Genomic DNA, 27,061 nt, shown 5'->3' with positions numbered 1-27,061 from the left:
TGTACTCGGTACCTTATAAATCAGCCGTCGCCGAGTTATTTTTGTAGTGATTCTTCGTTCCTCATCTGAGCTTGACCCACTCTCACATTCACTGTCACTAGAATCCTGATAAATGCATTTTAGGCAAGTTTTACCAGAAGACTTTAAAGAAAAAGAAATATTTTTATCTACGAATCCAGAAAATGATGCTCGAGTCTTCGAGTGAACACTGATGTTGCTTTTGGTGGTTAGTAGTTGTAGACCCATAAGCCTGAAATGCGTAGATATGTGTCACCTATAACTTCTTAGTTACTTCATCAAGACCTACTATGTGTGATTCTCCACATTGATAGTACCTCATTTACAGTGGTACCAGGCAATGTCGGCAAGCTTTCATAAGCTGCATGCACATGGCTTTCCGTCACGGTAGGCAGCCAATGGATTTAACTGGATTATATATAGCTTTGAGTATATATATTGTATATTAAGTTGGCCATACATCACAGACTAAATTCAGCTGCTACCTTTGATATATGGTGGCTTCCTGACCCCACCAACATCTGATGTCTGGTGTGTTGGATTTTCACCACCTGACGCTATTCTGGAAGGGATGGCGCCAGAACATTATGGCTGCAGCTAACACCCCCTCCTCCTATAAAGAAGAGATTGAGGTTGGGAGAGTTACCGGCTGCCAAATGAACGTTTGTCCACCAGTTACTGATAATGTATGGCTGCCTTTAGATCCATATTCCGCTGCATCTCTTACTGCTGTGGCAATCCATATCAATGAGAGGTGTATAAGCAAATAAAGAGGGCTTGTTTGAAAATTTTAGAGGTCGATAAGGACATAGCTGCAATGCCCCTATAAATAAAAGTCAGCAAACCTACCCATTTACAGAGCTATTGACATTGCCCCCATATAACGTTCCATGACTAATACAGTTGGACTGTATTAGTGCACCTTCACAGCCTGCAACAATGCTACATCCCACAACAGTACATCCAGAATGGGCAGTTCAAGATAATTTAGCAAAAAGTGACTGGTGACCTACAATCTGGAAGTATAGTCTAAAGCATGGCACGGTAAAGTCATCTCATATAAGACAATGTAACTTCCAAAATGCTTGTAGCTCTGAGCCTTGCTTACTAGGAGCTCAGGGATGTGACTGTTGACAAGCTGCCGACTGGTTCCCATAGCTACATGAACAATTCTGAATACAAACTTATAGTATGATATATGACTCAGGATTAGTAGAAATATGTAAAGTGTTTATGAAGTTATTAAACTTTTTGTAGGTTAGGTTATATCTCTATATATTGGTTTCTGAGGTGCACATATGCCAGGTCATGAGTGCAGTTTGGCTCTTTTTGTGTTCAATGTTGCACAGTTTTTTTCCCCACAAGCTCATACGTGTCAATGTTCATAATATATCATCACTATTCTGTTTAGTCAAACACAAAATGTACACACTAGCTATGCAAACAAAAAACAGAACTGTACCTTTTCAGAGGATGTTCCTTCTTCATGAGCATGGGATGAGGGCTTGGATTTTCCTTCTTCCAAGCCAGTCCGTTTTGCACTAATAGGTAATGAGCTCTTATGCTCTCCTATTACAGACTTGCTTGTCATCTCTGACTTCTGATGTCCTGTCAATGGCGTTGTATGCTCCACTTTGCCTTGGAGTGTTTTTGGTTTCTGTTTTTCGTTCGGTTTCACAGCCTCTTTCTCCAGACCACTGGAACTTGTCTTACCCTCCGTTAGTGACTCAGAAGGACTCACGTTAGATCCTAGTCTTCCTACTTCTCCCTTGAGATATGAGGTAATTGACTCATGGCTACGAAATCACAAACAAAAGTAAAAGAGATTTATTATGCAATACTGCTTAGAATCCAAATTCCCAACACAGGAAATAATTGCAAAATGTTTACATTTCTTAAATAAAGTTACATAACTTTGTAATAAAACTTTATTAACTTTACATTGAATGGCAGCACTAAGGGATACAGCCCCTTTGCTGCCACATATGTAGTTGGGAACTGCAGGGCTGCACATATCACAAACACTGCTGCATACAACAGCTTATATTGAGTCTTCCCTGATATATACTCTAAGGCTACGTTCACACAGAGCAAAAGGGGCGGATTACGCGAGGAAATATTTCCACCTGAAATCAACTGACACTGAATTCCGAGCAGAATATAAGCAGAATGTAAGCAGAATCCCTGCGTATTCCGCTAGGAAAGTGTTCAGCTCGTAATCAGCTCTTGACAAATTCAGCGCGGAATACTTGAGGAATCCGCGCTGAATCCACATGCATTCAGCGCTGAAATTCAGCGAGTATTTGGTGAGTAAACTAGACTATACCAGAACATATACTAGAATCCTCCTCCCCCCCCTTTTCCCCATTTCCGCGCTGATTCAGCGAGTAATTTCCGCTTGTATTACGCTTTTATTCCGCGCTTAATACGTGCGTATTCCGCGCTGAAACAGAAAATCAGAGCCCCATTGATTTGTATAGGCTTCCGCTAGCGGAAGAATGAACATGTTCATTCTTCTGGTGGAAAGCGGATTAGTTTAGTGCGGAAATTCCACCGTGTGAACTGCAGAGCAGAATTTCCATTCAACACAATGGAAATTAGCTCTGCACCTATTTTAACGGCTGAAATTTCAGCGCTGATTCAGCGCAGAAATTCAGCTGCTTTTGCTCTGTGTGAACGAGCCCTAATGTATTAGCATAAAAATAGATATTAGACTTGGAGGAGCCGTCTGTGTTAGTAGCACTGCAACTGTGGCAGCCAGGAGGAGAGCGGCCGGTAACTATTACTGACACAGGCTACTTCCCTAAGTTTAATATCTATTCGAATACTAACATGCATTAAAATAGACATTAGGGGAGGCTAAGCATTGCTAGTGCTGGATGCAGCAGCACTAGTGATATGCAACTGTCCCAGGAACAGGGCTTGTGCAACCCTGCAGTTCCAGGCACAGCCACCAGCGTCAGTAAAGGGACCATATTGCCCCTTATAGCTGACGCTGAATTAAAAAAGCATAAGAAAAAAAAAATCATTTTCTGTAATAAAGTTGTATTACAAAGATATATATTTATATATACACACACACACACACACACATTAAAGGAAAAAAAAAAAAAAGAAAAACATTTTATTCATACAATGTACCAATAAATAAATCTCTATAATTCTTTTTGTAATTTCCAATGGGTAAATATGGCCATACCTGTCATCCAGTCGCTCTAACAGTTCACTATTAAGTTTCCGCTCAGGCGTCGATTCCACATGAATGCTCGATGCTTCCGTGTGCCAACCTGCAATTGAAGACATCTCTTGTTCTGCCTGTTCAACATGTTTGAGGATGGCCTGCACCTTCTCCTCAGTCATCTCCTCTGACTCCACCTCTTCAAGATGAAGATGCTTAAACAGTAATTTAAGCCTTTCTTCAGTGATCTCCTCAGGACCAGATGTTTTTCTCTCAAGCCGGACAGTCTCTTCTGCTCTTTCAATCAGTTTTTGTTCTTTGAATTGAACAGACTTGTCAGCTTCGATGTGGCTACCTTCATACTGAGGTTCATCATACAACTTAACGTCTTCAAATTTCACCCGATGAATCTGCATTTCGTAAGAAGCATCAGGACTGTGCATTGTATTGTCCGGCCTGCTGTCATCTAGAGATGTGTCTTCTGCCACCACCACAGGTGGAGCAGCGGAAATATCTCCATTTCCCTGTTGAGTTACTAACACATCACTCAGTCTACTGGGAGTTCTAAGGGGCGATTCTACACTAGAATTATCGCTAAAGAAATCATCTTGGTGGAGGGGGGTAGGAGGCACATAACGCAAACCAGTGGGAGATTCCAGTTCCACTTGGATGGCAGGATAACCTGAGAAAAACAGTACACTGACCTGAATGAAATGGATTATGAAACGACAAAAATAAAATTTACAATACAAAGCATGCTTAACTCTGTGATATGGTATAATGATTGAGTAACATGTAATGTTATATGTAATGATATAATGAAACATTGGTTTTAACATTGGTTTATATCTTCCCAGGTATTTAGGTTCTTAATAATAATAATAATAATAATATAATAATAATAATAATAATAATAATAATAATATCCCCCCCCCCTTTTAATTGTAAATTAAATAGACCAGTGCATCTGGAAACTAATATCTTCCACCTTTGCATAAGAGGCTATAGAGCGTTATAAAGCAAGAAGCTAAATCTAAAGGGAAGAAAGAGTACAGAAAAGGTTTCCTATAAGTATATTTCAGGTATGGTAACAATAAGTGGATGAGTAGAATGTGAAGAGTAAGGTGATCTTGGAGAATGAAGAGAATTCGTTGTCATGGGTAAGATCAGAAACACTGAGAAAAAGAAAATAGAAATAGTAAGCCATGGAAGACATAGAGACAGTTATAATGGTCACAGTCGTGTTACACAGCGAATAGACAAGTACAATGGATGCAACATATACTGGAAAATGATCATTCAAACTGAAGCTTTAAAAGAGCATGTGTCACCACAATGCAATATAATAATATAATAATTAATTTTTATTTTTTTCTTAAAATAAATTATATTGTAATCTTCCTGAAATATTCTACATATTTTTAATCAAAATGGTGTTTGGCAAATATTCATTAAAGTGTACCTCCTGTGAAAAACTTTACAGTGCTCTTAGATATCTCTCTCTCTCTCTCTCTCTCTCTCTCTCTCTCTCTCTCTATATATATATATATATATATATAGCACATTTGGGGAGCCACCTGTGCTACAGACCTCTACAGTGTATACGCGCCTAATAATTCGCGTTCCCCTTGCCACTTTTCTTACATCCCTCTTTGCACTGTTAGCTGCAGCCAGATAGCTCTGTTGGTGGCTTATCTCCCCCAGAACAAAAACCCAGCACATCCGACCCTTGATGTCGGTAGAGAGATGGGAGGCCATAAACTTAAAGCGAATGTACCATTAGGTGCTACAGTGGCGAAGCCGGTGCATCGGTCCTTTTTTTGAACCACGGCCTGGTTCCCACGCATGGTGCCGGTCTATTGCCGGGAACTAGCCCAGGCTGAAGCACTGGAGGTGGGTGGGCCTGCCCCCAGTGGGAGGAAACCCCCACAATGAAACAGCACAGAGCACTCTTGTAAGTTGGACACTGGAGGTACGCTTTAACAGTATTACCTCTGCCCAATCACCTTATAACCTTGTTCAGAGATAAATAAACCTAAAAAGTGGGGTTGGCTATTTTAGAGTTCTTTTTTTAATATACATATAATTAATTATAATTAAGCTCTGCCCCCCTCACCCCCTTTTTCCGGGTGAACAGTTTCTCCATCAATAAAATGGCTGCCAATGGAGAGGCATGTGGTGTACATGACACTATGCCTACTCCATAGTGGTACACTGCATCTAGTATAACAGGTGCAGTGGAGGAGACAGTGTAATGTGTACTGGTCGGAAGCTCCTTCATTGGAAGCCATCTTATGGACGAAGGCATGCAGGTAGTGACAGATGCCCTTTAAGTGAGTTTGAAGCAGGGGCAGAAATCTGTAAAAATCCTGGTGGTTATTCCGGAACTGGAAAAATATTTATAAATAGTGGGATGGCTATGCCTTATAATGACTTATCCACTTGAGAATATGTAGTACTCCAGAATGTCCCTACGTTGTTTTGCTGGCAATGTTTATTGAATCGCATCAATTTTCCAATTCATGGTAAAATGTGTTACTAAAAGCAGTATTGCAATAATACAGTAAATTATAATAAGGGTACATTTTTAGTAATATATATATATATAAGTAGGTAAATACTTTATATACTATTCTTAATTCTCTTTGATATACTGTAGATCGTTCATAAAATGAAAAATTGATAAAATTAATGAACACATTCTTCCTTTAAGATGAATTAGCCGATTGTCTTTTATTGAAAGAGCAGTAGCTTGTAGTCTGGTCTTGATGAGGTGTAAAAGATTCAGAGGAGAGACAGGAACAGTGTAGCTCAGACTTTAAGAATTGCAGATGCAGACTCAAGCTGGTTAAATAAGAAGATGATATGAAACGCAAAGGCAGCAGTGCATCTTACATGCATGCATCTAGAAGAAGCATTATGACAAAGAGCTCTTCATATACAGAGAACAAGATAGCACAGTAGGAAATTGCATTGTATTACATATGTCATGCAGTCATTATCTTATATCTAGATCAATATCTACCTTTAATGTTTGTACCTATGGTTATTGTAATCAATTATAATGTGTCAATTATTAACATTGATTCCTACTTTATTTCTCTTCTATGCTACACTTTTTGAAGGTTCAAAAGAGGACCATAGCTGGCTAATACAGTAGGAAAGCATGAAAAATTTGCAGACATGTACCAAGGAGAAAAGGTAGAATTTTTTAGTTAAATTTCAATCAATGTGCTCGCACACCATTTTAATTTTTAATTTTTAATTTAAAATTTTATTTAATTTAAAGGAGAAGTCCGGCCAAAATTAATTTTTGATATGTTGTTACTTATGAAAAGTTATACAAATTTCTAATGTACATTAATTATGGGAAATGCACATATACTGCTATTTCCCTTAATTTAGTAGATCAGGAAGTGTTAGAAATATCTCTGAAGAAGTGACGTCACGACCCAGGGTGTAATTCCTATGGAGTGTCCAGCAGGGGGCGCTCTCTATATAGAAGTCTATGGGACTTTATTGTTTCTATGGGTTTCTATGTAATGTAATGTAATGTAATGTAGTGTACAGTGCTTTATTGAATGAATACATCTATGGAATACTTTGGGGAGCAAGTGTCCTTGCTCCCCAAAGTATTGCATAAATGTATTCATTCAATACATTCAATACACAGTAAGCCCGCCGATCCGCCGAATTTCCGCCGCATTCCCGCCGATCCGCCACACGCTGATCCGCCGCATTCCCGCCGATCCAGACCATATACATTGAACTACAGCTCCCATCATCTGCTTCTAGTATGAACAGGTGATGGGAGCTGTAGCTGGGTAATGGATATGACATGCCGCCGGGCGCAGGGGGGAGCCGCTCAGTACACAGGAGCGCTCCCCCCTCCTCCTCCTCCTTCCGTGATAACTGCCGCCTATACCAATGCTGAGTCCCTGCCTGGCCGCCGCTCTCCGCTCTCCCCCCCATACATACCGGCTCCCGATGCATCCTGGTGTCCGCGCTGATGCCGGGAGCCGGTATATGTGAGCGGAGAGCGGCGGCCAGGCAGGGACTCAGCATTGGTATAGGCGGAAGTTATCCCGGAAGGAGGAGGAGGAGGGGGGAGCGCTCCTGTGTACTGAGCGGCTCCCCCCTGCGCCCGGCGGCATGTCATATCCATTACCCAGCTACAGCTCCCATCACCTGTTCATACTAGAAGCAGATGATGGGAGCTGTAGTTCAATGTATATGGTCTGGATCGGCGGGAATGCGGCGGATCAGCGTGTGGCGGATCGGCGGGAATGCGGCGGAAATTCGGCGGATCGGCGGGCTTACTGTGTATTGAATGTATTGAATGAATACATTTATGCAATACTTTGGGGAGCAAGGACACTTGCTCCCCAAAGTATTCCATAGATGTATTCATTCAATAAAGCACTGTACACTACATTACATTACATTACATTACATAGAAACCCATAGAAACAATAAAGTCCCATAGACTTCTATATAGAGAGCGCCCCCTGCTGGACACTCCATAGGAATTACACCCTGGGTCGTGACGTCACTTCTTCAGAGATATTTCTAACACTTCCTGATCTACTAAATTAAGGGAAATAGCTCTATATGTGCATTTCCCATAATTAATGTACATTAGAAATTTGTATAACTTTTCATAAGTAACAACATATCAAAAATTAATTTTGGCCGGACTTCTCCTTTAACAAATTTTATAGAAGAAGTCAGAGCTGTGATACTAAAACTAAATTCCCCGCAAAGATGTAAAGTGAGATGATTAAATTCTGGCTGTTTTTAGCCACCATGGGGAAAAGCTTATGATCTAACTGCATACTGTTTTATTATTGGGCTGGGTGTATAAATTCTTCTGCTCTCCATCGTAATGACTGAAGGCAATCAAAAAATGATATCATTGGACCAGGAGACCGGCACGTGGTAAATGGGGCAATATGGTTTGATCATATTATATACCAACATCCTGGCGTTGGTTTTTAAATGTAGCCGAGTGGCATTAGTGTCAGCCATAGGGGTGATGTGCAGCAGCTCCTTTCTCTCCATGTCTTTATTTAACGCTATGTCTATGCAGGGAGTTCATTAGAACTCCAAGATGTATTAATAAGCATAAAATGTTGGCTCTTAAAACATAGGATAGTGAAAGGCAGATATTTGCAATCTCCTAATGCAGTCTACACTTCCCATAATAGCTCTGGCTCTGCTAAGACATCAAGGTGAGCTCTGCTCTGAGTACAGCAATAGGAGAGTGACAGCAAACTTCTGTCCTTTAACTCACACCATAGTAAATCCTATGTATTCCTATGTATTCCTATGAGATGCAACTTCAGCCTATCTCCTCTTGTTAGCTTCTACCAGCAGATAGAATTGGACAGTAGTGTGGCACAACATCTCATTGGACACACTAGAGAATCTACACAAAGTGGGGACTAATGTACTATATCACTGCTCTCCTGGTCCCTTGGATAGGACAGAAATTATATTTACAGCAGCATTCTCTGCATGGAGGAAACACAGATGAATAAGGAAAGTGAAGCATAGTGGGAAGGGGAATTTAAGAAGCTGATCTCCTTAACTAGCTTCCTATAATATTTGCCTAGTGTTTTCTGATATAGAGAAATTAGATTTCTATTGACATTATATGAAGGTGCTATAGAGGTAATAGGATATAAAGGTTTAACAGTAAATGGAAAGCATGGAGCCCTTTGTGAGCCTTATAGTAGGTTTTGCATTTCTATCAGATTAGCATTTATTATCAGTCAGTGTCTTTGGTAGTTACAGGCTTATCCATGCCATAGCCTTTCTAACTCTATCTGAAGCCAAACAGACTTGCCCAGTATTGTCATAATTGGTTATTGGGAAACTCTTTGTTGAAAAACCTGGGTAGAAACAGTACTACAAAACTTATCCAGTATGGCTAGGTATAGACCAATGGTTGTCATCTGCTGTGTGTAACAAATGAGTAGACACTCATAGAAGACTATGACCTTCTCTCCATAAGCATCTTCAATTTAGATTGACAATCTAATTTTACCATCAACAGCGGGGTCACCAAACACGTTGTTGTCATCTGCAAAACTTCTGGTACCGCTAATGTTTCCATAGTCGAATATTGGACCCTCCAGCAACGTCACTATGTCTATTCGGTTGATTTTTGTCAGGACATTGGTTAAGGCATCAGCTAAAAATAAACATCCATATGTTACAATGGGCTTATTAAAAACATACATTGAGAGAAAAGATTTTAATCATTTGTTCTATTGCAGAAGGTTGTATTACACGGGACGAATCATGATGTAAATAAGTGAGCTAGTAAAAACCAGGAATATGACTGCAGGTTCAGATCAGTTTGTAGCCTGTAACCATGAAAACATGGATCTTTATAAGCGCTATAGACACAAACTGGAGAAATGGACAAATCAGTGGCATAGACATAGACATGAAGATAGAACCAGCACAAAGTAAATGCTAGTTTTATAGTTATTACTATATCGCTATTATTAATCGAAAGCTCTGCTTAACTTTCGATTCACTTATCTTAAAAAACAAACAAAAAAAAAAACAACTTAAAGCCTTTATTAGAAGTACAGTACTCACTTGTTGCATTTTTGCCATCTCTGATCACCCATTTCTTTAACAACATAAAGCTTTGTGTAGTCAACGAATTTGGATTCTCAACCCGAATTTGATTAATTTCATCCACTGAAAAGTTCAGTTCTCTTGCAAGTTCTGAAAAGTAACATTAAAAAAAAAATACTGATCTATAATATAGCAAGTAAAAAGGTTTATATGAGATTAGAAACTAAATCATTGTTATGGGCACAGTAAACCCCATAAAAGCCTATGGGCAAGATAAAATATAAAGCTGAACGCATGCAAAAACAGAATGTCTTCAGAAGACATTCCTATCATTATGGATACTTATAAAGAAAATCAAGTAAGAAATTTTGAGGATTATATATAAACATATAAATTTTCTAGCCACAGGGAATTGTTAACACTGGAGCATTTCTTTACCTGTCCAGCTAAGTCCTAAGTGATCAGCAACTATGGCCATCCTTATGTCTGTCCGCTCACATGGGCTTTGAGGACCTGAAATTTACAAAAGAGAAATTATAACATTTTGTTGTTTTACGAGAACATGTTGAAATTTTGAGCTTGTCAACTGAAACTACTCTACGAAATAATGTGTGTGATCCGTGATCTGGAAACATTGGACTATTACAGCTTGTACTTTTATGTGTGTGGGGAGTACAAGTTGAGCTCTGTGAGTACAGTTATTAAATGGAGGTAAGCATGCTGGTTGAGTGTACAAGAAGTGCGTTGCAGTGTTGGATGATGTTGGCCTGGTAGAGGCAGTTCTCATGTAGAGTGTGGTTTCTTGAATTACTAGCATGCTTTTCTATTTAACTGAAGTGTATCTAAAAAAAATAATATATACAGAACAAGTAGTTTAAGACACAGACACAGATGACAATGAAAGAATGGAAACTAACATAGGTCACTCCACAAGCAATCACGACAGGTCATGCACTAAGGTCAACAAGTCGAGAGGTTTACAAACTAGGCTGGATTTCCACGATGTGAGCTATTACAGCTCCAGAAACCTGACTGCCTTTATTCTCACCAGTCCTTCTACTGCTCCTTCTCTCACTGTCGGCCTTTTCAATCTTTGATTTTATAGATGTTGCGTCTGCTTTCATTTCTTTAGCAGACCTCGATGTTACCGAAGGCTGGGACACTTGAGTAGCTTCAGATAGTGATGTATTTCTTGATGTACTGTCTTCGTCATCAGAGATGTCAGGCTGCATCTTTTTTTCTTCATCAGAAAGGCGGTCCACAAGCTTTAATGTCTCACCACTAATTCCCTTAAAATATTCAATAGAATGTTTACAAACCTCACTGAACTCATGTTTTTTTACTTTGGCTGCTGAGGTGGCAGTGGGCAAAGATCTTACCTTTACTGGTAATTTTGAAGGCGTTGGTTTACTTGCCTCCTTCTCTATCTGCGCCTGTCTGGGCTTTGGTGGTACTTTTCTTGGTATAGGTGGGTTCGGTCTATTGACATTTTTAACTGGGATTTTCGACTTTATTTCTGTATTTGATTTGTATACCTGCCTTGTATCTTTTTCAACCTTACTAGGCAAATTTCTTCTAACAACTGATGTGTTCGTATTGCTTATTCGGTCATTAACTGGCCTAACTGATATGGCTTTGACTGGTAACTTTGACCTTGGCCTATTCCCTGAAGGATCTGGCAGCTTCTGCTCATTTCTTTGGGGTTTTCTCTTATCCCTATTAATGTTTTTACTGGATGTCCCTGAGTCTTTTTCTACAGTGTCTTTTGTTTTACTAATTTTTTTCGAAGGCTTGGATTCACAGTCTTCACTAAGTACCAAATTAATAGTGTTGTTATTAACATTTAAAGCTAATGAATCCAAGTTGTTGTTGTTGTTATAATTCTCTGCTTGGAAATCATGTATCTCTATGTGCCTAATAATTGTCTCAGTGGATGTTATGTTTGTGAAAATAGCCTTGCTCTCATTATCTAAAATATGAGAATCTGGCACAGCCTCTATTTTATCTGCCACTTCTCCAGTGCCATCTTTCTTCGAGGTCATTGTTGAGGCAGATATACCCATCTTTATAGGTGTACGCAATTTAGGATCAACTTTACAATTGCTAGTTGCAGCTGGTTTGTCCAGTAAATTATTACCATTAGTTCCATCAAGACAATCTCCACTTCCCTGGATGATGGTAGCATGTTCAACTGCAGATGCCTCTACTTGCTTTTCTAGGATGGGATCTATCAAGATGTCCCCTGACTGTGGAAGTGTGATGGCAGTAATTTTTTCCCCTTCCCCCTTGTCCCCTGACTTCCCTTCAGAATTATGCTCACCAATCTGAAAAAATTGAAGTCTTTCTTCAACAAAATCCCTCTTGCTCATGTCAATAGCACCACTGCGAGTCATCTCAAACATCTTCCCTTCGTGAAATGGGAAGGGGTTGGGCTCACTAGTTGGAGTACTTTCATCTGTAGGAGTTCTGGCTGGAGTGGTATCAGGTGTAGTTGCTTGAGAGCGATCTTCTACAGCCAGACTAAAAGGCTTCGGTTCCTCATCTTTGGATTTAGTTTCAAACACATCATCGTCTCCTGCTTTACTGGACCATGGATCAAAGTCAAGACTCTTTGTAGCTACAGTTTTAAATGGTGTTGCAAACTCTTCATCTACTTTATAACTAAAGTATGTGTCCGGAAACACCGGTCTGTCTGGATGTCTTCCTTCCAGAGTAAAAAATTGTCCTCCTTGCTTTTTGTCGCCAGATTCAGTTTTCTTATCACCATCAGATATTTTTCTACATGGCTTATACTCCTCAATTACGACTTTTTCCTCTTCTTCAATAACTTCAAGCTTACTTTGACTAAAGCTACGGTCACTGTGTTTCAGCATTCCTTCTTTTGCCCATGGTTCCTTTTTAACTTCCACATCTTGACTCGGTCCAAGTTTGGAATCACTTTCTGTCAAACCATCATCTTCATCTTGCAAGTCATAGCCATCTAGAGAGTCAATCTCTGTTGCATCAGTATCATGTGAGAATTCTGCAGTGGTTGCTATGGAGCACTCTGTGACAGATTGGTCATTACCGTTTTGTTCAAGGTCATTAGAGGCATTTAAGCCCATATCTGACTCTTGAGCTTGCTTTGATGTACAAGATTTCCCAGAAGAATTCACTTTTGTACATTCTTTTATCTCTTCGTCTTTAATTTTGAACATATACTTTTTAACAGCAACAGGCTGAATAACTGATTCATCATCACTGGAATCACTAATGTCTAATTCGGGGGGAACGGGAGATGGTGGTTGTACTCGTATCATGGGCTCAGCGGAAAGATATTTGTCATGATCATCTTGCAGGTTAACTTCAGTCAGTTCCATCTCACTGTCTGTTGAATTGTCCATATTTTTTTTACTAGAGTCACTGTGCTCAGAATCTAGGGGCGGTGGAGGTGGAAACTCAATATATGCAACTCTGTTATCTTTTGACCTTTTGTTTGCATCTTTGCTAACAGTAACTGGTTTTGCTATATCAGAATTTTTACTATCTGGAATGCACTGTTTAATAGATGGAAGTCTGACTAATTCTTCTTCCTCTGACTCTTCAGAAACTTCTGGTATAGGGCTTGGTTTCCCTGGTATATATGGCATTAGTGAATCAGGGGTTTTAGAATTAAATTCATAGCTGACTTCCTCTGAACTAGGTGTTTCTGGAGTTAAAGGACTTTTCCCTGAGCTATCTATAAATGACACTTGTTCTAGGGTATCATCCTCTGGGCTGCCCTGAGGAGATGGGGGTTGTTTCTGTGGTTTAATATTAAATAGAGTGCCTCTTGTTTCCTGGACTGTCCTACTCTCCTGACTGACTACCTTTTTAACACCTCCTTGTTGTACATCTTTCTCATATTGCTTTCCTACTTGGACAATACTAACATAAACAGGTAATGTTTTTATTTCCTTTAACGCCTCAGTATTTCCTGCTGGACATTTGTTGCTCAAATCCCCTACTACCATAGATTCATGAATATTGGCTAAACGTTCTTTGACAGGACTAAATTCTAAAGAATCTGGGGACCTAACTGGGGATATCTCGTTTTCTTCGGTAGAAGGCGATAACCCCAGGTAATCTTGGGCCTTTTCTGTACGCCTGTTATTATCATCAGTAACAAGCATGGAATGGAGTATATCAGGCTTTATCTGCTTGTTTAAAGGTAGTGAAGATGTTCTATTAAAATTGTTTTCAAGTTTTGATAGGCTATTATGACTGTCTGCACTATGCAATAGTTTCTTTTCTTCAGAGACTCGGACAGGGATATGTGATACACTTGTCCCTTCCCTCTTGTTCTCGTGTTTTTCATCACTGATATATCCTACATCCTTTCGAGCAAGTTCAGTGTACAAAAGTTTTTTTGAAGGAGATTTAACAATCACTTTTGGATGAGTTGTACAAGTTCCATTTTTGGGCAACATTTTGTCTTTATCAGTTTCACAGTTTGATTGATGAGATCCATTCATTTCTGCTTTGTCCTTGACGAAGACGTGTGATAATTTCTCCTTCGGCAACTTTGGAGTAGGGGCACCAGACGTCTCCCATGTCCTATACATTTTATTTTCCGGGGAGCCTTTAGTGCCAGATACCGAGGTCACTGTCTGCTGTGGAAATTGATCCATTAGTCCTCCAATTAATTTATCGGCTTTGTGATCTAAAAATCCACCACTATTTTTAATCATCTCTTTGAATTTAAGACATTCTTCATTGATAGCTTCTGTAATTGATTCCTTCAGCAAGGGAAGCTCTCCATTCATTTCTTCAATAGTCTTTTGTGGTTTATCCTTTGCGTGAAACTGAAAAAATGGAAGCCGACTGTCTTGAGATTTTTTAACAGGAATTTTTGATGGAGTCTCATGTTTTTTTTCTTCCTGGTTGTTGTCCTTATTTTTGAGATTTATACTTTGCTCAAATTTTAATTTAATAGAGCTGAGTTTTGATTGTTTTAGTTGAAAGCCAGATTGTGAACCTGATTGTGGGCTGCCTGCCTTGTGGTCAAACATCCTTTTCTCAGGACTACAAGGCAAACTTGTTGATTTTCGGTCATCTGCTAAGGTGGTATTCTTTCCATCATGCAAAAACTGATGCATTTTAGTCCAGTCTTCGCTGGAAGTCCTAAACTCTGAAACCTTTAGTTTTTCTGGACTACTGTTAGTAGAATGGTGACCTGAGTTATAATCTCTACTGTTCTTTTTGTGTGGTTTTTTCTCTGGTGACTGGAGCTCATCATTTAGTTTTTCAGTTTTGTCTCGAAAAAACTGTGATACTTCAGTTAGTTTTTCTTCTGCCTCTTTAACAGTCCTGTCCACCCTATCTTCATAAAGTAACTTTTCTCTACCTCTATCTAGCCTATCCTCAGTAAATCGCATCCACATTGCATGTTTAGGGCTTTTAGGATCTCCAGCATAATGCAACACTGCTACTTTATCAAGAGAGTCATCACTGCACATTTTACCTAAACCATTTTCGGCTACATCCTTATATACTTTAGAAAGAATATCCTTTTTAGGGGTAGTGATTGTTTTTTCTCTGCATTGTTTTTCAGGTAAATGAAAATCAGATCCAAGGAGTACAGCATGTTCAATCAGAGACTCCTGTGCATCATCTAGTTTTTCAGAAAGGAGCATTTTCTCTGCAAATCGGTACGACTCCCCTCTTAGTTCTGATAATTCATCATCATGATATTCTACTGAGTGTTGACTCAGTAATTTGAGTGTTTTATATGAGTCATCTGATATGAGTTGAGCAGAACTTGGGCGGCTATCTTCTTCCTGGGAAACTGGAGTGTTTACTCTTGATGACTCCAAATAAGATGGCAAAGACTCTTCTGCAGTCAACTCCTCTTCTTCTCCCTGACCTTGTTCATCTGAACAAGGAAAATTTTTATTTCTTTCTGTTACCATATCTCCCTGACTTAAGTCCCTTTGATAAACATACATTTCCTTCTCTGGGTGTTTTTTTGTTTCTCTAATAATGACTTCTGTAGGCTCAGCTTGGTTACCTTTTTCGATATGGACCTCAATTATACGCTCCAGTTTTGGTTTCATTTTCATGTCTCTTTCAGCATGTTGTTGTAAGGTGTCAGCACACTTCTGAACATCTGAAGCTACTGAAGTTTTATGTTCAAATAGGCCTGCAAGCTCTTTAGATGGATCACGGCCTGACTGGAAAGCTTTCATTATGTCGTGAACAGACATGGTCTCCTCAATTCTTTCTGACTTTTCAGCAGTTTGAGGAGGGTGATACACCATCCTTGTAGTAGTTGTTATATGAGTTTCTTCTTTTACTCGTACACCCTTTCCCAAAACTCCTGCATGGTCATCTTCATCGAGTCCAGTTTTTAGCTGAAATGCTTTATTTTTTACTTTTAAAGGTCCAGGTTGGTGTTGTTCTAGTTCCATGAATGTTTTATCTGCTTTTAACTGTGGTGGTTCTATTTTATCAGCTTCTCCAACCTCCCCAGTTGATGGCTCATAGCTCCTTATAACATGAACCACTTCTGTTCGTGTTTCTGTGATAACTGGCGGAATAGGTACATCGTGAAAAAGTGGCTTAGGACCCGTGCTCTCAGCACTCTGTGGAGCTGATGGGGTCTTTTCACTTCTTGTTTCAAATCCACTGTCAGATAAAGGACTTTTATCTTGCTCATGTTGTGAAAAATCATCTGGAGACTCTAAAATCATGTCCGTTCCAAATACAGAGTCTGCAATTTTGCACAACTCTTTTTCTGATGCAGATGATCTCATTGACGGTGGTGGCATTTTAAGTTTATGATCCTGCAGAGCTATACCTGGTTTCAGAACTCGTTTTTGTTTTTCCTCTCCATCTTTTCTCCCATCATCATACTTGTATTTTAGAGTTGAAAATGTGCTCCCACCAATGTCATTTGTCAAGTAATCAATTACTTTTGTTAAGTTATAGTCTTTTTCAGTTAAAGTTCTAGATTTCAGTTCTACTTTTTCTGGTGGGTACAAAGGTAAGCTTATATTAGCACTCACTCTAGCTTCTTCAATTTCCTCCCTACTAAATTCTACCCAGTCGTCCTCTGGTGACTTCCCCGGCTCACATGAAGATGTCATTTTTTCTAAGCATACGTCTTTTTTTAAAATTTCACTGACTTTTACCAAGTCCTCTTTTACTTTCTCTACTATTTTAAAAGGCTCCTCATCTTCAATTCTGCCTTCTTTAGCTAACTCAGAATGGAATGGTTTGTCTTCGGTAGTATCGGTTTGTAAGATTGCCGTCATTTTTATTAAGTCTTCTTTCATATCAGCAACATCTTTCAGAATCTCCTGACTTGAAGATAAAGAAGAGGTTGTAGACAACTTAAGGGCTGCAGGGGAAAGAAATAAGGATGTCTTAAGTGGTGAGGAAATTCGACTGAACTGGCTAGCTTCGGTTGATGTATTTTTTGATGTTGATAACAGGGCAGCCGCAGACTTCGTTAAGGATGCAGACTCTGTCAGTTTCTTTAGGGTTGGCTCTGACAGCACATTCACCACAGAATACACTGGTACAGTTAATGTTGAAGATGTAACAGATGAGGTAGTAGAGGACAATGAGGACCTAAAGTTTGTGTAGACTGCACCAGTAGGGGGAGCTCTTATTGTCTGAAAGGCTGATGCAGTAGATGCAAAAGACTTGATTGGTGAATATGACATTTGGGTTGTTGTGGGAATGGAAAAACTTTTTTCAGCTGTGTCAATGGTTGAATTAAGTGATGCAGTTGCAGATTTCGTAACGGCTGATATCTTGTCTTGCAAATTTACTGCCGAGCCATTGATATAATTGGAACAGAGTGGATACTTTAGTGGCGATGCAGACCCATTCATAAATCCAACTTCACTTGGCCCATTCCCAATCTTTAAGGTTGAAGATAGGGAGGGGGCAATGTTCATTTTAGAGGGAGTGGAGACAGTGGAGGAAACCACCGACTTTAGAGGTGAAGATGAAAGTGACCCTGCAGAAGTAATGATTGATTTAAAAGGGAGGCTTGAAGAGTACATGTTAATGTTTGATTTAGGGGATGCTGGAGGTGTCATTGTAATGGATGATCTTTCTAAAAGAGTGCCAGCAGTAGTCACTGGAGATGTTCTGGAAGTAAAAACAGAAGTGGAGGATAATCCCTTAAAAGCTGGTGCTTCTGCAATTGTAGGGGCTCTTATTGGTGAACCAGTGGAGCCTTGAAGTGTATATGGAGACTGTTGTGTGACAACAGTTTTTATTGGTGAAGCAATTGTCCGAAATGACCTTATTGGAGATGCTACATCACTAACAGATTTAACTGAAGATGTAGTGGAGGCTCCTAATGTAGATTTTATTGGAGAGGCAGAGGAGACAGACCAAATTGATTTTAATGGGGATGCTGATGGAGTATTAGAAGAAGAGCTTGACAGAGAGGTAAAGCCTGATTTGGTCTGCCCAGGTACTGTGATTGGAGCAGTTGTCCATGACTGATATGGTCTTGCCGCAAAGCCTGGCTTGTATGAATAGGTAACAGGTATAGTTCTTGGTGGTCCTGCATTCCGATCAATGGGTTCTTTTATGAATAAATTAAAATTAAATGCAAAATTAACAAAAAATGATTGAAAAAACAGAGAGACCAGAGAAAAAAATTGGTCAGTAACGATTATATTATTTCAAAAGCAAGTACAACTTTTTATGAGTCAGAATGATGGTTATGGTTTTAATGTATGGAAGAAAAGAAATAAAAAAGGGATTTTGATGACATAAAATGAGCCAACACAATAAGCAACATAAAGTGAAGGACAAAAGCCAGAATAGAAAACAATAAAGGGACAGAAAAGACAGCACATGTAAAAAAAGGGCTACAAAACACATATTTCTACTCAAACTTCCTATTGACTTTCTGATGTGCTCATTTTGTCCTGCGGAATACAGTATACATTTGTGTAGGGTTAGTGTTCAAAATTAGTATTGTATTTTACAGTTTCTCTGGTAGTATCATGATGCACACATTACTGTCAATTAAAAACAATGTAAATTGTGAACAATAGTTATTATATTTAGGCAGAACCCTTCATGCAGACTCCAAATTGAAATATGTGACAGGCAAGTACAGTGCAAAAATGTGGAGGAACTTTGATACATTCGAAAATGTTTGTTTTCCCATGCAGAATTTAGATATAGGTTGCACAATCATAAAGCCAATAAGGTTTTCTCACAATTTTCTTAATTATTGTATTGTCCTTGCATTTTCTTCATGCTGTTGTTTTGTCCAAATTTTTTTTTATATATACATAAAACCAAAGAAAACATGAAATGAAATGAAGTAAAAACCATTGGGTCAGGATGATGGGTGAAACGTGATGTCTGAGAACATGATCAGGCAGGAGTAGCTAAAGAGTGGTTTCTGGACTTAAGCGTGCATGGAATGTTATGTCAAAACAAGCAATGGATTATGACATTATTTTTTTTACGTATTTTTGTACAGATTCCAAAGCCAGCCTTTTACATCCAGAGTCATAGCCATAGTTTAAGACTGAAATTATATTGTACCAAAATATTTGAATCCACCAGAAAAGTAAAATATGGTTATAGTCTATGAAAAAAGGCTGGATTTGGAAAAATACTGTTCAATATACACATTCACTGTTTCCTTTAAAAGAAGACCTCTTCTCAATTACAGTAGACATAGCTTTTTTTAAACAAATTATCAAATGAGTAGGCAGTTTTTTAAATGTAACAGTATTAGATTTTACATTACAGCCCATTGCAAGTGTACCTATAATTTGGGCAGCATGGCAGGATACATTGAAAAACTCCTGCTGATACTCTGTCCTCTTCCAAGACAGGCTGGAACTCCCTGGGGACCCATAGATTACATTGTAATACACTTAATACTATGTTAATAATATAATACAATGCAGTCTACAGCGCTTCCGGGAATTCTGTCTATGGCCCGCATCAGAACAGGACAGTGCACTGGCAGACATTTTTTTAACATATCCTGCCTCGCTGTCCAAGTGATAGGTATGCTTTAATATCCAATTTCACCACATCTTTCCCCTTTATCAATGTCTCTCGAAGTAACTCACAGAACTACCAGGAATTTAAAAATTTGGCATGCTTGCCCAGCAGGCAATGAAATCATTATAGTTTCAACTACAGCTGTAGGTACACAGGGGAAAAAATCCATACTTTTGCTGTCAACAACTTCTGTGTGGGCCTGATGTGACATTACTATCTATCCTTCAGATTTTTGTTTTGTTTTTAAAAGTAAAAGTGGTTATTGTTGTTGTTCAACTTGGTGGTCCCACTAATTTCAGTGTGCTAAGATTTTTGTAATTATAAATAAATATAAATAAATTAAAAAATGCAGTACCATACAGTGCCCCTGATGATGCTATGCTAAAGGGTGAAACATGTTGGGCGGGTACAGCCAACAGTTTTTATGTTATGTTTTTTCATTAAGTAGTTTAATAAGAGAATATCCTAATGGTGTCCTGTTTAAAGACAGCAAATGACAGGGACAAGTATTTTGTTACTAATTACAGGGACACTAATTACAGGGACAAGTTTTTTGTTACTAAAAGGGTAGTCTAGATGGACCCAATGGTCTTTTTCTGCAAACAATCTTCTATGTTTCTATGTTATAACTGTGAGCCTGCCACATTCTGTGAGTCTAGTACTCATGAGATGAGGCACTCCATTTTTTTCTAATCACCACCTGCCATCTATCCACTTTTCTATTATTTGGCAACCACTGGGTATTTGCATATACACATTGTGATCATCCGCAGAATAAATATTGTTAAAAATGAAAACTGAACTATTTTTGTGCTGCTTGGTTTAATAGTACAGCAGACATATAACTATAATATTCTGCCATGTTATGTAAACTTGAGCAGCCCACAAGACACTAGGTTCAATCATGTTGGCAAAAACCTGAAATGAATTATGAACTTCTTTAAGTGAATGTACCACCAGGTACATCGTTTTGGCTTTTTTAACTTAACAGATCGGCACTGGTGCAGGGTTGCTGGTGGGGTGGTCCTTTTTTTGAACCATTGTCTGGTTCCTGCACATAGCGCCGGTCTATTCCTGAGCATCAGTCTGGCCACGTCACAGAGGTGAGAGGGTTTTGTCACACCAGGGGCCGGTGCCCAGGGATACACTAGCACTGGGCAGTGGTTCACAAAAAGAACCACTCTAACGGTAAAAAAACAAAAGTGATGTACCCGACAGTACATTAGCTTTAAGACATGGACTACTCTTTTAACATAGATAAAAAATGGCAACTATATCCCAAATGTGGGATAAGAAAAAGTTAATTCACAGGTGACTAATAGAAGAGTCTTCTTTTAAAAGGATTAGTATTGTTAGAATGTTAATAAACTCACTCATTCCAGGCTCAGTCAGATAGCTGTATCGCTTACGCAAGGCTAAAGACACAAAGTTCTGACGGCGGTCCACCTTCTCCATCTGTGAAAAATGAACAATAGAGTAAAATAATTCCTTTTCTACAAATTAGTAACTTCCTAGAAGTTCATGCACATCTAGCACCTGATACTTAATTCTATGCAAAGTAACCAAATGCATAAACCACATTTAAAAGGACACCACGACATAGTACATTGTTTTCTACCACATCACTCTGTCACATTCAAGACAAAAATAAGCTTTATATTACAGTTTACATACATTAAAAAATACAGTTTTTTTTAAACATTTAACAGGGTAACATAGCATATAACAAGGAACAAAAACTATATAGTGTGTTTTACTTAGGATAATGTTGTTGCATGTGTGTTAGTGGTTTCTGTACATGTGTAGGGGTTTTGAATTAGCAGAAATATTAGAAAGACTTTGAGTAGCATTTTGACGTAGTATAACAAAGAGGAGCATAAGGAAACACAGACTAAATGAAGACTTGCGTGAGATTATAAGGTTTGGACATATTACAAACATGTTGGTAGATCCTATAGTTTTTGAGCCTCCACAAAAAAATCTATTGTATACTGAATTCTCCCTACTAACCTCTGATATTGAGAAGTGTCTGGCAGCAATTTGTCCCCCTTTGTCCATTGGAAACATGCGTGATTTATGGGAAAGTTGTCACAAAAAGTTAGAGATATTCAGCTTGCTGGTGGAATTTATGAAAAACGTAAAATGTTCTTGCTACAGTGATATTATATCATGAAAGTAGGGCATTTTAGTAGAAACATGATGATGTCTTCAGTCTATTCCCTTAACAAAACATGTCAATGTCTCAATACTTTGTCATGTGCCCCTGAGCATCAATTCCAGCTTGACAACGACATCTCATGCTGTTCACAAGACAACTTATTGTCTGCTGAGGCATCCCACCTTTCTTAAAGGGAGACCCTCAAGTCACTGAGGTTCTGGGGTACAGAGTTACAAGCCTCTACATGATGATTATGCTGATCCCATAGGCTTTCTATGGGATTCAGGTCTGGAAAAAGTGCTACTCTTTGTGAGGTCCCCCGGTCTCCAGCAGCTGTTCCATAATGATGAGACCTTGATGAGCTGGAGTATTGTTGTCAATGAAGAAGATATTAGGCCTGTGTTGTTCATGCACAATGACTGAATTAATTTTATTCAAGTAGTATAGGTTTGTCACTGTACCATTCACAAAGTATAGGGCAGTTTAGTATTCACTAGACATGCCTGCCCACACTGTAACACCACCATCAAAGGCAATGGTAGCTCTCCTTCTTTGCTTTAGTGCAGTTGACTGATAAAAGTTGAAAATATTGCTGCCAACTATATCGGAGACATCAAAGAGAGCAATATGCATTAGCCACTATTGTCTTTGGTGGTGGTGCTAAAGTGTGGGCAGCTGATTCTAGTCAATAAAGAACTGCTCTACTGTCCTACACTGTTCACACAATGTAAGTTGTGTATTAATCACGGCCGTTGTTGCCAACGTGCAACAACACCCGTGATTAATACACAATTTATGTGCCCTGCAGTTAGAGGCAATCCAGGCCAAAGTATACACATAGTACTACGGCCGGGATCCTTAGCGGCCATCAAAAAAACTGACATGTCAGTTTTGTACAGCCGCTATTCAATGAATAGTGGCCGCACAAGCCTAACAGGTCACATAATGGAGAGTGCAGCTCTGGCCACACTCCATTGTCGGCTATAGTGAATTGGGATGCAGGTGCACATGGATGCGCCCAGATCCCAATTCAGCACAAATGACGATTAACCGGCCGGTACTGCAGTACTGGCCCGGGATGATCTTCACTAACATCGGCCGTTCTGTGACCCGGCCAGTGTTTCATGGATCACGGCCAGTGTTTCATGGATAATGGATCACAAGACAAGTTATTAAGACATTGACATTTCTGTTGGGGTATACACACCAGTGTTGTTGTTTTTTATTTCAATAAATAGTCTAAGATGAGGAAATCCCCATTGCTGCTTCTACTTAAAAGCCCCATGATATATTATCACTTTAGTGTAAATTTTTTACGTTCTCCATAAATTTCACCAGCAGGCCAAATATTCCTAACTTTATGTAATGTGTGTACGTATATGTATGGCTTAATTCAGTGTATTTCCCACACAGGAGACAGTCTTTCTCTTCCTTTTTAGTTACACTTTAAGGGAATGTATCACCTAGATTTGTTTTTATTGATTAGATCCAGATTTTTTTTTTTTTATTTCTAGTACACTATTATGGGGGCTGCCATCTGGCCTAAACTGTTTTTAACAGCACTTAGAGACATGCTTTATGGCAAAGCTCATGCACATAGGCACGGTTTTCTTTGTATGGGACACATTGGGAGCCATGATGTGTAGCCTCTTTCCACAGTGTCATCTTTCGCAGTAATACTGCAGAGATCACTTTCTGGCAGCCCCCTTCTTATCATCACAGACAGAATAGGAAGTATCAGTTTAGTTTTAGGCCTAGTGGCCAAAATAAAAATTTATGAAAAAGTTTATTATTTATAAAATGGAAATTTTTTTAAACAAATCACCAATAGAGATGCGCACAACTTGAGCTGTAGCTCAACTGTCGGCTGAAAAAGTTGGATGCAGCCCTAAAGCTGCCTGGAAAACATGGATACAGGGCTGCATTCAACTTTTTCAGCCACCGGTATTCAAATGCCAAGTGATCGTACTTATTCAGCATGCTCGAGTTGGGCTCATGTCTAGTCACCAATAATTCTTAAAAGATATGGTTAACATAAATACTTTATTTACTATAAGTAATAGGGCATTTATGATGACACATTCCCTTTAAGGAGCCAGTTCAAGAAAAGCAAAGCTGTGAAGGTCATGCAGGATTTCTACTGGAGTGTGACTGTGCATGCTGGTAATATACTAGCAGCAGCATGTCCCTGCGTGATGTCGGCACATGTTATTTATCTTGCTGTGTTCCTATGGCCGATCACCATACAAGGTTTATCCTGATGCTTACTGCTAACTTGCCTGCCAATGTAGCATATATGCGATCTGGCTTCACTTAGGGATCTTATGTGCTTTCTAACCATCTCAATTTACATAACTAATGTGGGAACCTCGACTACAGATGATTATTTTTGAGAAAGGTGCATGATTTTTATTACCTCCTCATCTTGGTCTGACTCTGTTTCCTTTTGGGTCCAAGATGCATTGCAGAGATAAGGTAAATTATAGTGGGCAGCAGGGAAAAGAATATTAGGATGTGATAAGGGATAGGTAAGCAGCAGCGCAAGCACAAAAACAGCAAACAGTGACACGTAAGATAAGTAGACAAGTAAATTAGGTAAAGAAACAAACATACAGGTTATCTGAAGAATGCAAACTCACACCGTCAACTAAGCGATCCACTTTAACACAGAATTACAATGATGACAGCACAGTGGGAACCACATGTATTTATCACATTACATTATAGTATTGATATATATATATATATATATATATATATATATACACACACATATGTGTATATATATATATATATATATATATATATATACACATATGTGTATATATATATATATATATATATATATATATAAAACCTTAATTAGTTTTTATACAAAATGTTGTGAGTGCTGCTTCCTCATAGTGATTGATATTGCTTCCTGTATGAGCCTGGATGCAGGAGGATCTGTGAAACACAGTATATGGGCAGGGAAAGCAGAACTCTCAGACTTTCTGCATAAGTCCTGATATCTTTATCTACATGTGAATACGGAGTAAATCATAGAAAATTATACATCTTTGTGGTCTGACCCAGCACAGATGCTTTAAATTGGAATATTGTCAATGTTTCTTCCATGTGTTGGAAGCTGACTACTATTTTATAGTAAAATAAATCAATAAGCCATTCACAATGTATATCTTGAGATTATATTTTTAGTCCTTCATAGGTAAGTTGTAGACACCAAATAAAAGTCTTAATACTTTATTAGGCTTTTTTATAGGTGCACAATCCTAGCAATCTCCTTTAAACGGTGCAGTAATTGGCCTGTTCCCGGATTGGGCAGAGGGAAAGAGGAACATTATAGAGAACTGATACTTACCCATCTCCATGCTCCCACAGCTCTGCATCAACAGCAAACTGACAGTAGATAGTCTTCCTTTTTTTTGCATTGTCATGTCCTGAAGGAAAGTACCTGCTCAGCCAGTCAGTGACTGCAGTGGTGTCCTGCCTCAGTCACTGGCTGAACGGGCATTTCTCAGCTGGGACGTGATGCTGCAGGAGGCCGGCGGGGGTTCAGGAGCAGTGACATGGCATTGCGTGGGCATGGGGACAGGTAAGTAGATTCTTTATTTTTCCTTCACCCCCTGCTGTCCCTGGATTTTAGATGGGGCCTGAAGTCCTACTTTAACCATGAGGCCTATTAACTTCATCATAGTCGGGAGCACATTCCCATTCACATGGGAAGATATGCGGCCGACCACAAATTTTTAAATGGCTGCAGGAAAGAAACGATCAGTCAACAATTGTGAGATTTCTCGTTCATCAGCTGACTGCTGTCCCTTTTACGCAGACCTGATTATGGGAGGCTTTCTGCATGGGAGGGTTCCTGCAAAAGATCTGTTGACATCAGACCTGGAGCTTTAGATGCTGACATCTGAATGTTCAATTAGAAGTGGGAAACAATTATATTCATAGGTTTAATGCATACTTTCATTTAAGACTAGCTGGAGTCCTTATTTATGGAGCACAAAATTAAGTAAGATAACAGGTACCATAAATGCTGACAATTCTTTATACTTCATTTCCTCTTCTACTAGTGACATAAGCATATTGTACGTAACACTTGTGTCTAAAGAAGTAACGCTATCATTGATATTCCAAATAAAATACAAGGGGTTTTCTGTCTGTATATTTTACACAATAGGTCACGTCTGTAGATTTTATTTTCAATATAAATGGAGTAGACAGAGGCCTGCCCAGAGAACTCTTTTCTCCATTCTCCAACCAATGAATATCTTTACTAGTTCCTTTAGAATCATCTTAAAGAAAAACTGCACTCAGAGTTAATGTTTTCCTGTTGGTAAGCTTTACATTGATTCAAATGTCCCGGATGAGATGGAGACCAGCAGAGATCTGGAAGAAGAACCACATGAGTATGGCCAGTACTGTAGGGGATTCTTGTTGGGATGAAAAAGGATCACTGTGCCACCAAACCAAGAGCCAGACCGAACTCTTCAATTGTAACTGAATATAATTTACCAGACCAATTGTAGTTTGGTCAGTTGTTATTGGTGAATTAAATGAAATTCATCAAATTCACTGTCATATAATTGAAAGGCCACATAGGCACGGACCTGTTGCACATGGCACTCAAGAATATCAATAAAAATTTTTGCCTTAATATGTTAACGGAGAACACCATGAAAGACACTGAAGATTTAATTCAGATAGATTGAAAATGAAAATCCACCAATGGTTTCGAAAACTGAAAAGTAACACCAATCTGAGTTGGGTTCTTCTTTAAGACTGACCCACAGGGAATTATATTAATCTGTATTCATGTAAATTGCTATGAATGTAGCCATATGGGGCAGCCAGCTCTAAGTAGTCGATTCGTTACCTTTTTCTGGGTTGGCAGAGTAATGTTGAGGTTGCAGACTGCAGTTTGCGGCAGGCCTTTTGTTGTCTTCGGCTCTTTCAGAAATGACAGTCGACCACAAGGCTCCTGACTGGGGTCTCTGACCTAAAATACATTTTATAAACCAATTTTTATATATTGCAATATACAGTAAATAAACAGTGACATGTTTTATTTATTAGATAATTTTGCATAT

The 27,061-nt window shown here is 38.9% G+C and overlaps 1 protein-coding gene across 7 annotated transcripts in view; it reads right to left on the bottom strand.

Annotated features, from left to right (window-relative positions):
* ANK3 (ankyrin 3) overlaps positions 1 to 27,061 on the bottom strand; it is a 506,950-nt gene that overhangs the window by 10,876 nt on the left and 469,013 nt on the right. For 5 of the 7 annotated variants that reach the window (XM_069980293.1, XM_069980296.1, XM_069980294.1 and 2 more), the window contains 8 exons: positions 26,848 to 26,970; positions 21,181 to 21,262; positions 10,229 to 10,303; positions 9,809 to 9,940; positions 9,246 to 9,392; positions 3,218 to 3,878; positions 1,481 to 1,814; positions 13 to 141 (listed from right to left, as the gene is read on the bottom strand). In XM_069980293.1, the coding sequence (XP_069836394.1) occupies positions 13 to 141; positions 1,481 to 1,814; positions 3,218 to 3,878; positions 9,246 to 9,392; positions 9,809 to 9,940; positions 10,229 to 10,303; positions 21,181 to 21,262; positions 26,848 to 26,970 (1,683 nt within the window). Of the gene's footprint in view, positions 1 to 12; positions 142 to 1,480; positions 1,815 to 3,217; positions 3,879 to 9,245; positions 9,393 to 9,808; positions 9,941 to 10,228; positions 10,304 to 10,838; positions 18,357 to 21,180; positions 21,263 to 24,381; positions 24,409 to 26,847; positions 26,971 to 27,061 lie in introns of all 7 variants that reach the window. The other 2 variants (XM_069980291.1, XM_069980295.1) reach the window with 2 other exon arrangements.

This window comes from Dendropsophus ebraccatus, chromosome 8 (genome assembly GCF_027789765.1).
Source record: "Dendropsophus ebraccatus isolate aDenEbr1 chromosome 8, aDenEbr1.pat, whole genome shotgun sequence".
Taxonomy (NCBI): domain Eukaryota; kingdom Metazoa; phylum Chordata; class Amphibia; order Anura; family Hylidae; genus Dendropsophus; species Dendropsophus ebraccatus.
Note: the sequence above shows the minus strand (reverse complement) of the source record. Positions and strands in the feature narration are given on the sequence as shown.